The sequence below is a fragment of the Diadema antillarum genome, unplaced genomic scaffold, assembly GCF_040938485.1.
Source record: "Diadema antillarum isolate AM-2024a unplaced genomic scaffold, OU_Dant_1.0 seq00001676_RagTag, whole genome shotgun sequence".
Taxonomy (NCBI): Eukaryota; Metazoa; Echinodermata; class Echinoidea; order Diadematoida; family Diadematidae; genus Diadema; species Diadema antillarum.
The window spans coordinates 397,182-412,113 of record NW_027272371.1 but is presented as its reverse complement, the minus strand read 5'-3'; the positions used below and the strand labels follow the sequence as shown (position 1 = coordinate 412,113).

The window sequence follows — 14,932 nt, the reverse complement described above, 5'->3', positions numbered from 1 at the left end:
AGGTTGTACATATCTGAGACAGTAAAGCAACGACCACTGATGCAAGAAAGATGTGTTCCATCGTCCTCTGACAGGTAGGCCCTATGAAAGCATATTTTAAGTAGGTCGACCTGGCACCGGGAGGCCCTTAAGAAGAGTGAAGGGCAGTGGAAAATGATGAATGTTACATGTTGTCACGGTGACTGCGCTATGACGACTGGGTTACGAGATGTTATGGGGTAGGCAAGATGAGGCGATAGAGTGCATTCGTTTCATAATCCACATCTATGGCTGAGACAAACTTTTCAGTGGACATGAGAAAGGCAAGGACGCCACCACCGTTGACTCACCACGTGATTTCAGGCATGGGGAGACCGCTGAAGGAGCAGCTAAACTTGGCTGATTTCCCTTCCACACCCACGGTGTCTTTCACGTTCTGCTCAAACTTCGGCCTCGTCACAGCTGAATGAACAAAGTCAGGGCAATCATTATAGGGTCTGTATCACCAATTACAACAGTACATCAGGTATCTTCAGATACGGATGTTTTTGGTGATCTTGCGTTGAGCAAACTATGCAAAACTTGATCATTCATCGTACGAAATTACTACTTCGTTTAACATACTGTGAATGAAGCTCTTTGATACTTAAATATAAACAGTATTGGTGCAGGAAATACAAAAGAGAAGATGTGAGATCCTGCGGCAAGATATAAGAGGCTAGATGTTTGCAACACAACGAAATTATTATGGTATCCCAAGCGCCGATAACTGCAACTCATTGAGAATCTTTATGACAGAAGAAGAATGATAGGGATGATGATAAAACATGTCTCATGGACTTACGGTTGGGATCCCTGATGGTAACTGGTAGGCTAGGCATGGACGGCTCGCCCGGTCCTGCCCGGTTGACCGAGACGATGCGGAACTCGTACTCGCGCCCTTCGATGAGGCTGGGTACCATGAAGTACAGCATGGGTACGGGGTTCAGATTCACGCCAGCCTAAGGAAAAGATATGAAAGAGGGCAAATATAAAGGTCAGAGAGGGCGTCCTCTTTGTTCTTTGAGAGAGACAAGAAACTCCTCTTCTAGGTCTTGCAGAGAATGTAGGCATACCTTGTATCTAACGAACGCTTATGACTTCAAACTCAATAAGGTGATTCTTATTGGTAGGACAGTAGACCTAGTCAACTGATTCAAAGCATACTTAGAATAGCATATCACAAAGAAAGTGACGCAGCAGCATATTTCTATTACTACATTTGATGCGAGGCTACCAGGGACATACCTTACGCCATTGGTCAAACAATGTTTTGTCATTGCTTGATGATAAGGGGATTGTGTTTTATGCTGATCACTACTATCATGTTGTGACTGTGTATGGTGAAACAATCAATTTGAAATCATGTGAAAAGTACCCCTGTCACGTACTCCTTTAGACAATGTCCATACATTTCTCAAACAAATGATTTCACTGGTTTCCTACAATCACCTGACGGTACGACAGAATAAAATGAAGCTGTTTTAAATGCAGATGCGTAACATGAATCAGTTTTGCTGAGAGACATGGGCCCCATTTCATAAAAGATGTTAGGATGACAACTCTTGCTGGAATGACAACTTTCCACAGCAAACATCCAGTCAGGAAGCTGTATTCTTGTCGTTGCCATGACAATAGTCATTCCAGCAAAGAGTTGTCATCAAATAAACTCTTTATGACATGGGGCCATGGTTTACCAAGCTTTAGGGTAGTGTTCGTCGTCAATAGCAAGATTCAAGCCTGCAACGCTAATGTGTACGACGCGTCTCCTCCCGGGTTGGACAGTGGTAACAGCAACTGCCTGCGCATGTACAGAACATAATTCTTGTCTCATAGCCGCGCGTCTTAAGGCCGCCTCACACTACACAATTTTTCAGGCGATAGCTTGCGATGCGACATCGTATCGCAAGAAATCGCACAGTGTGAGGCGGCCTTGAGGATAAGTGTCGCAGATTTAAAGCTCGCTATTGATAGCTGGAGGCGATGTTCTAAGACATTGGTTTCTCCTCCAGCCAGCATGGATCCAGGTCTTCTCACCCATCTTTCGGCTCCAGCTTCGGTCTTCTCCACGATGTAGCCTGTCACGGGGCTTCCGCCGTCGTCGTCTGGTTTGGTCCAGGTCAGACTCACGAAGTCCTTGCCCACCTCAGCGATGTCGGGGCTGCTGCAAGGACCGGGAGGATCTGGGGGTTCGAGTTGCACGACAAACACGACAAAGGTGTAGTGATGAGGAGTGGTAAGAACGAAACATTCGTGTGCATGAAATGTGGGACATCTACATTCTTTTCGTGCTGTTGAATTTCACTAAATTTTCAGAGCTTAATCGACAGATGAGAATTCTCGCTTTACGATGCCCTTTATTTAGAGATATTTTAGTAATATAACTGTACTTTCAACTCTGAGAAGCAAAGCCGCAATTAGGGCTCATAAGTCCCTTAATCGCAAACCAATCATACCGTCGAATAGTCTGATTTTCCTTTTTATTTTAAGTCAGTTTAAGTAGAAACAATGGTGAATTCACACAAATTTGCATTTCAAAACTCTCTGAGATGATGCATATATACATTGACTAAATCTTCACCAGTCCTCCTCTGTTATGTAATAAGCTTTAATTTTCACCACACTTTATTCTTCTGAAAATTTCCCCTGTGAATATGTAGAAATCATGAGGAAGAACAAAGACATACCATATGGCGCTTTGGCTACAATCGGTTCCCTGGTGGCCAGCGGCGCGCTCTGGCCTACGTCATTCTCAGCCATGACCCGGAACTCGTAGGCACGTCCCTTGACCAGGTTCTGGGCAGTGAAAGCAGGGCCCTGAATGTAACTTCCGGCTGGAGGTTGAAAAGTGAAAAAAAAATCAATTCGATCACGTGGTCGAATAAAACAACAACAACAACAACAACAACAACAACAACAACAACAACAACAACAACAACAACAGGCAACGCTCAGAGCGTGTGTGTAAATTACGTATCCAAACATTCCAAGTTTCATCACTCATTTCATTGTATCGAAAATTACATCATTCATCTTTGCTAATTTAGTTGCTGCATTATAGTATACATGATCTTACGCCCCAAACTATGAACATTTATACGTAAAATGAAATAATCAGAGGAAAGGCAGGTCCAGAGACTTGGAGTGGTATTAGCCTATATCTATGAAGATGACAATACCTTGCAAATCAAACACAGAGCGTATGAAAATCTGTCCTAAACTGAGCTGCAGTTCTGGTTTTTCCTGACATGTCATATTCACCAGTGTTTATCTTTCATATGCATGCCTTAGATGGCTATCAGCTGTAATATACGAGCGATGCAAGGAAGATATGAAGCAGCGGGAGCTCCAGCCACTATCGGCCAGATGTTGCCCGTCACTGCTCCACACCCACCTGTCACCCAGTTCGGGTTCTCCTCGTCTCGCCTCTCCACGGTGTAACCCTTGATGGGGCGTCCCCCGTCATTGGTCGGTGCCTTCCAAGAGAGGGCGACAGACGTGTTCGTCACCTCGCCAACCTCCAGAGGACCCTTAGGTGCACTCGGCTTATCTGAAAAAAAGAATGAAAGAAAACAAATCAATCTGATGTAAATGTCTTAACTTCAGTTTGTGTTTTCTGGCATTTTCCTTCTGGACTACGATGAGATATCCACCTACATCTTTTCTGAATAGGTAATCATCAATTCAATTCAATTCAAAATGATTTTATTTCCATATAAAGTAATACAAAGTAATATGCAAAAACGCTTACATGAGTACATAATATTTTAAGGAACTTTGAATCACGTAAGTTTCAACAAAACATGAATACAATATGATAATGATATCAACTTTGGTTTGGATAAATAAACAAGTAAGCAATACAATCTTAATTTGTAACTCTACATGGAAAAGAGGAATTCACAAGAAAAAAAAAATCATCAATTTAGAGCAAGCAGCAATCTCCTAATATGGCATATACCATGCATGAAATGCATATCATTTATTTTTCTTAGGATCAGAACATAATTTCGTGATTTATTTGCATAAACTAATGTTTAACTTGGCAGCTCCATACGTTTCACTAATTTTTAAAATCATAATAAAATTAGATCGAATTTTGTATTGTTTAATCGAGAATGCGTACCAATCAGGCAAAGCATATTAAGGTAATTGTTTCTCATCGCTCCGTCCCTGGAAAATTAGTAAAAAATGAATTTTTCCACACAGTTTAGGTGATATTCACATGAAGTATCTTAAGTCGAAACACCAACAATCCAAGGTTAAAAGTATCAACCATCAACGCTACTAACTGTGTGGAAGGTGTTTAACAACAGATTATTTTGTTCCGTAACAATGATCCACAATTTTCATTCGATTTTTTTGACCATTTACTGGAACGTCGACAAGTTCTTGTCCTCGCAATCAATTCAACCCCATCACCAAGATATAAAGCAATGCAGTGAAGAAGGAACAAACTATGGCAATGTAGTCCAATGACTTTATCAATATTCATCCATCGATATTACCATGGCAACGGTGTAGGACCTACCGGTCACTTTGACATCAAAGGTACACGAGTCCGAACCCACGACGTTGCTGAGGACGATCTTGAAGGTCTCGTTGTCCTCGGGCTCGGCCTCCTTGATGCTCACCTGCACGTACTCGTCGAAGACGATGGCCTTCACTCGGCTGTCGCCTGCAACACGACAGAGTTACGGAGATATTAGGCCTCTGAGGACACTTACGACTTTCTTGCTATCAATTGTTGTCTTGTCATTGTAGCTAACGTTGACGAGAAAGATACAACTCTAAAGATGCCGAAAACTGTTTCCTATGAATTGACATGCCGTTAGTAGTTTGGCAAATGGTTAATGCCCGATGTTTTTTTGTTAACAGGAAAATCCACTGTCACTAATTGTTTCTTCTTTATTGTGACGTGATTATACTTCGGCGATACGTCTGCGCCGATTACAGGGACAGCTAATCATGTCTTACTGACTGCATTCCCTTTGCCTTCGGGTCAGCTTTGTGAGCTGTCTTGATAAAACAGAGCTGGTAGATTGTACATTATTCTTGCCTTTCTGTGATACAATTGACTACACACTTCGACGATTGGTAGAAAATTCACTGCTTATCTTTCTGAAGAAGCATTCATCAGTTCAGTTTCCTCTGAATAAAATTGTTATCCCAAAATTCTTAGAGATAATTAACAAAGAGCAAAATTAACAAGAGCACCATTTTATCTATGAAAACCTATCCAGGGGCATTAATATATCAACCAGGAGCCAGTTGATACGTTGTGTGTGTGTCCAAAGTATCTTTTTTTTTAAATGCAACTAACGAAGGGGGCAAATTACTCGGTAGATTTTAAAGGATGCCAACACTATGTAGTGGGGGTGGTTAATAAGAGTAGGCCTACTGCAACCAGTACGTACTTGTGATGTTCTCTGGTCCCCTGTGAACGGCGACTTCGATGTCACCCTTTCCATCGAATGGAATCTTCACCTTGAACGGCTCTCCAGCATCTGTTTCCACGTTCCTCGGTGGAGAACGGATACTCGGTGGCACTGAGTATAGAATATAGAGCATAGGAAAGCTATAAACAGGCTCTAACATGCAACCACAGAACTACAAGACCACTTCACGGACCTGTACAGACTATTCACACGTCTTGCAGCCTATTTGACGAGGAATGATATCCGTGTAAATTGTGACATATCATATATTTTAGGGAATGAAGTCGTTGTTTATTGCTAAATTGTCCTCTATCTCAAATCCAAGGTATGGAAATGTGCCAAATGATGTATGGGTACATCACAGAGGTCACTTTGGTAATACGGCGATTTTCTAAATATCTAAAGTTGTCTTGAAATCTGTGGTAGATCGGAAGATGTCAAACGCTCTGTTACTTATACCACTCGGTAAGCCCTTTCTATCCAATTACATAATACCCAAACCTAGAACTGATTTAAGAAATGGTCCTTCTGATATGCTGCAAGCAAATCATTTCATGCGTTACCCATTTCTATTCAAACAGCCGCTTTATTGCAAGCATTTAAGAATCGTGTACGACAGCTACAATCTTTCATTTGATATGAACTCTTTGCACTAGCTATGCAGATAGATATCACAGTATCAATTTTGTTTAATTTTCTCCGCTCGTTTTTTCTTTCTTTTTCATTTGTTTCATGCTCTTACAAACCGATTGTTCTTTAACTGTACCATGGTTACGTTCGCTTTGTTCTCGTTTTTAATTGTGTGCACATGTAATGTAATATATATCGACGCAGCGTTCCCTTGTAAAGCAGGCCTTTGTGGCTCTGAATGGGACTACCCTGCATTTAAAGAAGACTTAATAAATAGATAAATGAATTTCAATGAAACTCCTCGTTGGAGATCATGGTCGTGACGACGGATTATGACTTACTGAGGACGCTGAGTTTAGCGCGCCCCTTCTCCGTTCCGCTCTTGTTGGACGCCTCACAGATGATATCACCAGCGTCCGATTCCCGAAGGTCGGTCAGGATCAGGGTATAGGTGGTCTCCGATTCGCGGATCTTGACTCGCGATCCTGCAAACAGCTCCTCGCCATTGCGGATCCTACGGACACAGGAAAATGAAAATTAAAGAAAAATTCAGGAAGTCTCATTAAAAGATATTAAATATGATTTCACATTTGCATCAAATCTATCCTTCATAGAATTTCAAATTTCCTGGTTGAATCACAATATTGTTTTTTATTCAAAGGTGCCGAGTCGTTGGAGCCACTTAAACAGTATGAGAGATGTTGCGACATTTTTGTCTATTTGTTCGCTTCATTTTCCATTTGAAAAGATGGCTGAATAACCCATATAACCCATATTCAGCTGCACAAGCTGGTCTTCCATCAAATCCGTCCATGGGTACGATGGGGCCCAGCTGGTTGTAAGGAGGAACCACCTAGCCGGGTTAAACACCCTGCTCTTTGCGGTAAGTAGGGTCATTTACAAGCATGTGTTCAAAGTCTCTCACACACGGGGCCCACATTTTATGTCTTATCCGACGGACAGAATGTTTTTCCTCTTACTAGAGGGAACTACATGATTACACACATCATTGCTCTATTAGAATCGGGACCTGGCATCTCCTTAAATTTCAGAAATAAGTAGTTATTTCCAAAAATATGCATTGGGGAACAGTTCAATGCTTGCCCTGTCAGCACATCCTCTGTGATGTATCTCATTTTATTCATTTGTATGTACATTACTCTTTATTTGATGTGGATACTTGTCGTGTAATCATTGTTGTGTCTTTTACCATGTAATTTGTTGTGTCTTTTACCATGTAATTCTTTGTGTAATTCAGTCTATGACTGCGAGACATGAATATCTCGATAAAATACCATTCATCCATCTATCACCCAGCAATAATAAAGATAATGAATTATGCAACAATTGTGCATTATCATTATAATAATAATGAATTAAGCAAGGTGTAATCAATCAGATAAAAAGCGGACTGTTCGATGTCCGGTCCGTACTCACCATCTGACCTCGGGTTGGGGAGTTCCGGTGATCTCTGCCTCAAACTTGGCCTCCTCACCGAAGGCACCCTTTACGGTCTGGATCCTCTTCTCGAAATATGGAGCCTTGCCCTCTGTCCAAGTTGGAAACAAGGTGTCAAATGAAACCAGGATTACACAACAGATCGGTTTCCATTGCAACTGATTGACAAATTGCCCTACATCGACGTAAATAAGCACTGAATTGATTAGTGTTTTAGTAGTAAAAAAATACAAATAAAAATTTGAAGATCGGTTTTGTGTAGAGACATAAAACAGAGGCCGACCTAGCTTTTTGCTAAATTTGGGAGGGGGATATGTTTGGTGTAAAAAAGGGGGCTTTGCTGCCACTTCTCCGCTAACAAGCAATTAAAAGAAAACGAAAAAGGAAAATATCTACAGAGAGGGATTTAAAACTCCTACATCCCATAAACAAAGAAAAACAAAACACTGAGCGGGGGGGGGGGGGGGGGGGGGGGGGGTTAACACCTCCTAACCACCCTCCCCCGATCAGCCACTGTAAAATGATGTTGATGCCGTGGCTACCCGAACTAGAGGGCGATCATAACACACTCATCGCAAAATTTTGAATACCGAAAAGCTACAAACATTTAGATACCCCCCCCCCCCCCCCAAAAAAAAAAAAAAAAAAAAAATGTCATAAAAATCTCGTTAGCCCTACCTGCTACACACGAAGAAAATGACTGGTTTTCAATCATGTTTCGTGTTTACTAATTTGAAAATCTTATATATTGTTCTCAAGATTCGATACAGAAAAGTCATATGTATATCTACACATTTCTTGTTGGAGCAAGTTCGTCCTTAAAACGTAAATTTCATATATGACAAACAAGTAACATACCTCAAGGTGACTAAATTGACACTTTAAAAGCGTCAATGATACTAGTTGTTGTATATTCGAACGAGAGCTAGTCTCATTTATTTACAAAGGACATACAGCGCGACAAACCGAGACTTACTGAGCGGCTTCTGTGTTTCAATGGGAGCCGAGATGACCGCAGGCTCGCCAGGTCCCGCCTCGTTCTCAGCAATCACCCGGAACTCGTACGGCGTGCCGGGCTCTAGACCTTCAACGGTGAAGTTGGTGCCGCGGATGGGGTACTTGCTGGCCGGTTCCCAGTCTCCGGAGCCTGGAGTGCGCTTCTCTACGTGGTAACCTAGCAACAACAGGTGGAAGAAATAAATTGATGCCCTTCGTCTCAGCAAGTTAAGAATATAAGTCCATCAGCAGGCAGGCGACCCATTTACAAATATATCCGTAGTAATACAGGAATTACATAATGGTCAGCATTTTGGTAGTTAGAGAGTCATTGTATTACAATCATAATATTAGCTTCATCATTCCCAAATGTAGCCGTTTGAGTGTGTATCGTGTTCTCCAAGAGGGACCTGACATTATTGTCAGCCGAGAAAGAAATGCAAGGTGTCAACACAACCCATCTTGATCAAGAGGAACATGATAGATAAATCTTCTCGCTTGAGGAAGTAGATGCTGGGCAGGATTACAATATGGGACAGCATAATAAACTAAATAATATAGATATAGATTCTTCGGCATGATTGCAGAACAGGTTCACATGGTTTCATTTTCAATTATTTTCTCTCATATTTCTTTCCTCTTGCAGTTGCAGGTACCGTCATTTGTACTGTCCCTATGATGGTCTTGTTGGTGTTTTCTCCTCCTATTTTTTCACATTTACTCTTCTCTTTGGTGTGTGTGTGTGTGTGTGTGTGTGTGTGTGTGTGTGGTAAAATGTTTAGTTAGCTTCGGTTTTAATTTGGTGTGTGTTTAACTGTCAAAGAAACAGGTAACCAAGATACCACAAATATGCAGTGTGACTTGGCGTGCAAATGTTGGTGTTTGTGAGTGCGCACTGGTGGGTATGTTGTTGTTGTTTTGGTTGATGTCTAGTGCATATATGGGTGTGTGTGTGTGTGTGTTGAGGGAAGGCTACGGGGGTGGGGGTATGTTAGTGGGGAAATAGGTGGGGATGGTTAGGGTCATAGGTAGATGTAGTTAGGTTAGAGTAGAGTAATGGTTAGCGGGGAAATAGGTGGGGATGGTTAGGGTTAGGTAGATGTAGTTAGGCAATGGTAGAATAATGGTTAAGGGGTCAGGCAGGAATATGATTTGTTTTGATGATATACACATATGGTTATTTTGTGCTGTACGGGGGGGGAGGGGTGGTTGATAGGTTAGATAGAAAAAAAAATGATGAGTTTTGTTCGGTTAAGTAAAGAATGCTTTTTTAAATATGTTTTAGGAACTGCTGTATTCTCAAGAGAGTGTAAGAGAATTTATATAATGAAGTGGATATTGAGCAATCTGATCAAGTTGATCAAGATTTTTTTTCCCTTTTAAGAGTTATACTTTATCTGATATATTTATGTATATAGTGTGTGCTCTGCCAAAAAAAAAGAAACAAAAAAGAAGGAAGTTAAGTGAAAAAGTGATTGAGTAGCACACATCTCTTAGTCGGTGTGTGAATGATAAGGCACATTCGGATTGGCTTGATTAGGCTGATCAAAATAGCTTTTTCTGAGAATTATGCAGATTTTTATGTCATTTCTTTTATAAAAACAGGGTATGATTTGGTAAAAAGAATCAAATATATTGTACTGTATGTTTGAAAAATGATTTAGCAGCACAAGAAAGAAGAATGCAGCTGCTTTCTTTTTTTTTTGTTGATGGACGTATTAATTTTATTGTTAATATGGATTTCACATTGAATGAAACTCAAATAAAAGAATATTACAAAAAAAAAAGTGTGCACGCACGCTTATTTAGGTGCACTTGCGTAATCATTTGTGTGGAAACTTAATAAATGCAATGAAAAATGAAAACATGTTTGGGTTCTGAGTCCTATCAACTTTGCCGTCTCTCTTCGACACAGGTAACCAAAAGCTTACACGAACACGTGGGTGAGATTTTGTTGTCATGACAACAGTTCGATCCATCACGCCTACCTGCAAGCTTGGACCCTCCGTCTGAAGAGGGCTTGTCCCACTGCAGGTCCACCGTGTCCTTGCCGATGTTGGATGCAACGGGCTTGCCGGGAGCGGCCGGGGCAGCTGGGAAGAAACGGTGGGGACCACGGCAGGTTTACAGAAAATCCATGCGAACACTTCACCTCATATCTACTACGTGTAGTTTCTATGTCCGTTCCATATCATAAAAGACATAACAGCTGGAGTGCTTATATTCAAATTTGTCATTAAGACAAAGCCGTTTTCCACCATTGTCAAAGTTGAGGATAGAATTTTTTTGCTCATAGAGACATAGAAAATGATCGAGATTTTAAACTAAAACCTAAAATGAAAACTGGACTATTAGGCAGTTTTCTGTTTTTCTTTATTAGATTAAAAAAAAGTATTTCATTCAATCATTTGACAGCGTACATTATCAATAACAAGTCATACTGAGGAGAGATAATCCTATCGAGTATGAAAACATAGCTATACTGACATGGAAGCTAGGTGTGGTGAGCCTCAGAGATAAGGTAAATTGATGTATTCATGTTTTGAATACCTCGCCAAGAAGTATCATTAATACCACTATCTCATCACTGACATACACAACCCAGAGTTTGAAAATAAATGTTCATTATTTTTTTAACGCTATAACTACTTCAGCTACTGTTGCTTGTTATGATCAATACTGATGAAGTTATCAAATTTGACCAATTCCTAATCAAATTTAAAATGTTTACAATAGTGTTGATGATAGTAGGATATAAAAGAGTAGTCCGTCAATGGTATGGTGCTGTAAATTATTTGATTGAGAAAAAAAAAACTGATAAAAAGGTTTGCATCATTTTGTCGGCTTACCAGGTAATCTCCCTGTCTGGGTTCAAAAGTTCTAGCGGTCAAATTCGATAGATTTTTTTCCTTTTAGTCATAATATCATGTCGCTTAATTTCATTATTTTTCTATGTCCACTTGATACAAAATTATTGCAAAACAACAATTTATTTGTACATATCCAAATAATACAAAAATAACAATATCAAAGTTAGATGCAGCACATGTCCCCGACATGCTCGACATGCTTACTGATGTCATCACGCTAATCCTTATTCAGGAAGCAATTTTTGCTGAAAAGCTGATGGGCATGGTTTTGTATCAAGATTAACACTTACTGATCACAGCCTTGGGTTCGATGCCGATGAGTGGTCGGCTGGGGGCGCTCTTTCCTGCTTTGTTCTTGGCAATGACCCGGAACTCGTACTCCTGTGTGTCTCTCAGGTTGCTGACCGGAAGGACGGTGTCCTTGATGTTATAATCATTGACCTACAGTTGAAAGAAGGGGCAAAGGTCAAATTCATTACCAGTTTCATGTGGCAATGTGGACTGTAACAGAAGGTTTGTATGTGTGTGTGAGTGTTTTTTTTTTTTTTTTAGTGCTCTTGGTGAATTTGACTAGTTCAAGTTGTCACTCAGATACACTTAAAAAAACCCAAGTTCTTCATGACTTCCTTTTTACTCTCTTTATACAGTGGTCACATGCAATCACTTGTTAAACTTCGCAGCTGCGTCTGAAATCTCCAATCATCTTAATGTCCTTTTGAGATGCAGTTACCATGGCAACATCATTCCCGAACCTACCGGAATCCAGTCGGAGTCGCGGTCCCTCTTCTCCACGATGTAGCCAGTGATGGGGGAACCACCGTCGGCCTCTGGAGCGGTCCAGGATAGCTTCACGTAGCCGCGGTCCACCTCTTCAGCGTTCGGCTTGCCTGGGGCGTCGGGAACATCTGAAGCAAGACATAAGTAAAGATATGTGTTATTTGCTAGTGAACCGAATGTCGTCTTAAAGTTCCCTTAGGATTTCCTCATACTAATGCTTCTTGCTTCTTGAACGAGCAAAGGCCAAGGTGTACATGATAAAATATAGCATATGAATAAATTCTTGCTTGTGATTGTCATAACCCATACATGGATAAGTTGTCCGATGCTATATTACACCGACTTTTACACTCTCATCAGGGAAGCAGCAAAAACTTGAGGAGGCTTGATATACATACATCAAAGGAGGGACCTAGTCTAGAATATGAAATATAGGCCTAGACGTGATACATAATTTCGTCGTGTACCTTACTACCTCTATCTTACTGTATTTAACTGTATTAAAGTATAAAGTGAAGAACCCGTAAGGAGATCGACTCTGATTGACTCTGATTCAGCTACGCTGAGGTTTTCCATTTCTTCAATCGTTTTAATAAAGAATAGATCATGTTCACTTTTCACTGGTGTTTGTTATTCAGGTCTAACGCAAGATTCTATTGGTCCGCAGAAGACGTAGAAAGCAGAAATCAGTTATGGTAAAACAACTCAAAGTTTGAGGAAAACGATGACTATACTTCCCACAAAGTCTGCAAGAATGAAAAAAATTAGTTTCTCTTGAATGATAAAATTCTGACCCCCTACACACGAAATTAGAATAAAATGTAATAGAAAACGACGAAGAAGAGAACTTAAAAAAAGAAAAAATGTAGGAGAGGTCTGTGACATTTCACCGTAAGGGTTTTTGATGACCACGGCCCGATCGCCAACCAGGGGTTCGCCAACGCCGTACTGGTTCTCAGCCATGACCCGGAACTTGTAGCTTGACCCCTCTTCCAGGTTCACCACGTCATAGGTCGTTGTTCGCACGAAGGTGGAGACCTTGCTCCAGGCGGAGCGTCCCTCTAGCTGCTTCTCAACCACGTAGTTTGTCACGCGACTGCCTCCGTCATCCTGTGGAGGTTTCCATGACAACCTGCAGAAGTCTGCTGTGACGTCAGTGGCCTCCAGAGGCCCTTGTGGGGCAGACGGTTTGTCTAATGGAAAATGAAGTACAATTAAATCGCATTTCACCGTGAACGTTTTATTGAATGGCAATAATCGGGATGGCTTGTTAAAGAACTCGTCTTGAAAACATCGGCTAAACATCGGTTAGGGTGATTAAGTAATTAGAAATAAACCAACAAATTCTCGCCTGTCCCTACTTTTAATACTATGGACAGAGAAATGGAATCTTGAAACAAAGCTCATAATTTTCGAAACATTAATTGAAATTCTTTCAGTATCCATTACCAGACAGAACAATTATGAGATATATTCATAAACAACTTTAAACAATGACATAACATTTCTTGTATATTTTCATTTGTCTCTCCCTTGAGCGTGTGACGCAGGGAGCAAATCGAAGCATCGCGAAATCTTACAGAAAGGTTACTTAGAGTGTTCGAAAGGGGGCGTGGCTATACTGAAAGGCACTTACCAACTACGGTGATGCGGACAGTAGCCGTGTCAGTTCCCTTCTCGTTCTTGAAAGTTACGGCGTAGCTGCCGGCATCGCCTCGCTCCGCTGAGGTGTTCACCATAATGCCGCTGATCTCCGTTTCCTTCAGGGTTAGATGTATACATTGCATATGAGGTGTATATTATCAACTCAGAGATACAGGGAAATAATAAACATTTATCCAAACAAGGACATAAGGAAGAGAAAATGAGGCTCTTTTATTTCGCGAATGAAGTAGATTTAGTCTGTTGGCATGCTGGCTAGGAAAGAGATCTGTCATTATCTGTACAGAGTAGCATAGAGATCATCAGCTGAACAAAACTTTCAAAGACAGCTGAAAAAATGTGAGCTTCCAGGAATATGCCCTTGATATCTACTGTATATCACACATTCTTAAAGGATTGTTTTATTCAAAAAGTTTTTTTAAAGCAAAACTTTTGGAAGGTATTAGCTCGAAAAGTCCATCTATGATATTAAGTAAAGGTAAATTACCCCCTTGAAAACAATAAACACATTTGGTCGACTGACTACCTTAAAAAAAATCCAATCCTCGCTCTGTATAGAATACTCCAAATCGATGCATCTTTGAAAGCTTTTGTACCATCAAATACTTAAAGAGTTATTCATACGCTAGCTACGGCGGCCACTTTTTACCTCGAATTTGATCCTGTGCGAGCTCTCGACGGTGATGCCGTCCTTGTCGCTACGAGACCAAGTGACCTGTGGCGCGGGAGAGGCCTCGAATGGGATTTCGACGCGGAACTGGTCTCCGACGACCACGGTGATCTCACGATTACGGGCCGAAGAGTCAACCTTGGGCTTGACTGATGTGACAAGAGACGAATTTGAAACATTTACTTGAAAAAGTTTTGATATTTGTAGATTGTTTTCTTCTGCAAAAATTTCTATATGATCTGAAACTCCATAAGACATGAGAAAGAGAAGACGAAAAGAGCTTTATTTTCACTCAGGTGATAAGATAGCATGGACGAAAACCATCAAGGAACCCAACCCCTGACTGAGAAAATGGAGCTTAACTGACTGATTTTGCTATAACACGCATTTCCTACACCTGTCCGAGTATTCGC

General features: G+C 40.9%; 1 protein-coding gene across 1 annotated transcript in view; it reads right to left on the bottom strand.

The window, feature by feature from the left end:
- LOC139711631 (twitchin-like) overlaps positions 1-14,932 on the bottom strand; it is a 122,190-nt gene that overhangs the window by 27,105 nt on the left and 80,153 nt on the right. Inside the window, exons 51-66 of the mRNA XM_071623491.1 lie at positions 14,499-14,668; positions 13,824-13,947; positions 13,078-13,380; positions 12,167-12,315; positions 11,701-11,851; positions 10,529-10,633; positions 8,521-8,718; positions 7,524-7,635; positions 6,428-6,600; positions 5,436-5,567; positions 4,550-4,696; positions 3,413-3,568; positions 2,706-2,852; positions 2,056-2,201; positions 824-980; positions 330-441 (exon numbers count right to left, since the gene is read on the bottom strand). Coding sequence (XP_071479592.1) covers positions 330-441; positions 824-980; positions 2,056-2,201; positions 2,706-2,852; positions 3,413-3,568; positions 4,550-4,696; positions 5,436-5,567; positions 6,428-6,600; positions 7,524-7,635; positions 8,521-8,718; positions 10,529-10,633; positions 11,701-11,851; positions 12,167-12,315; positions 13,078-13,380; positions 13,824-13,947; positions 14,499-14,668 — 2,482 coding nt within the window. The remainder of the gene's footprint in view (positions 1-329; positions 442-823; positions 981-2,055; positions 2,202-2,705; positions 2,853-3,412; positions 3,569-4,549; positions 4,697-5,435; positions 5,568-6,427; positions 6,601-7,523; positions 7,636-8,520; positions 8,719-10,528; positions 10,634-11,700; positions 11,852-12,166; positions 12,316-13,077; positions 13,381-13,823; positions 13,948-14,498; positions 14,669-14,932) is intronic.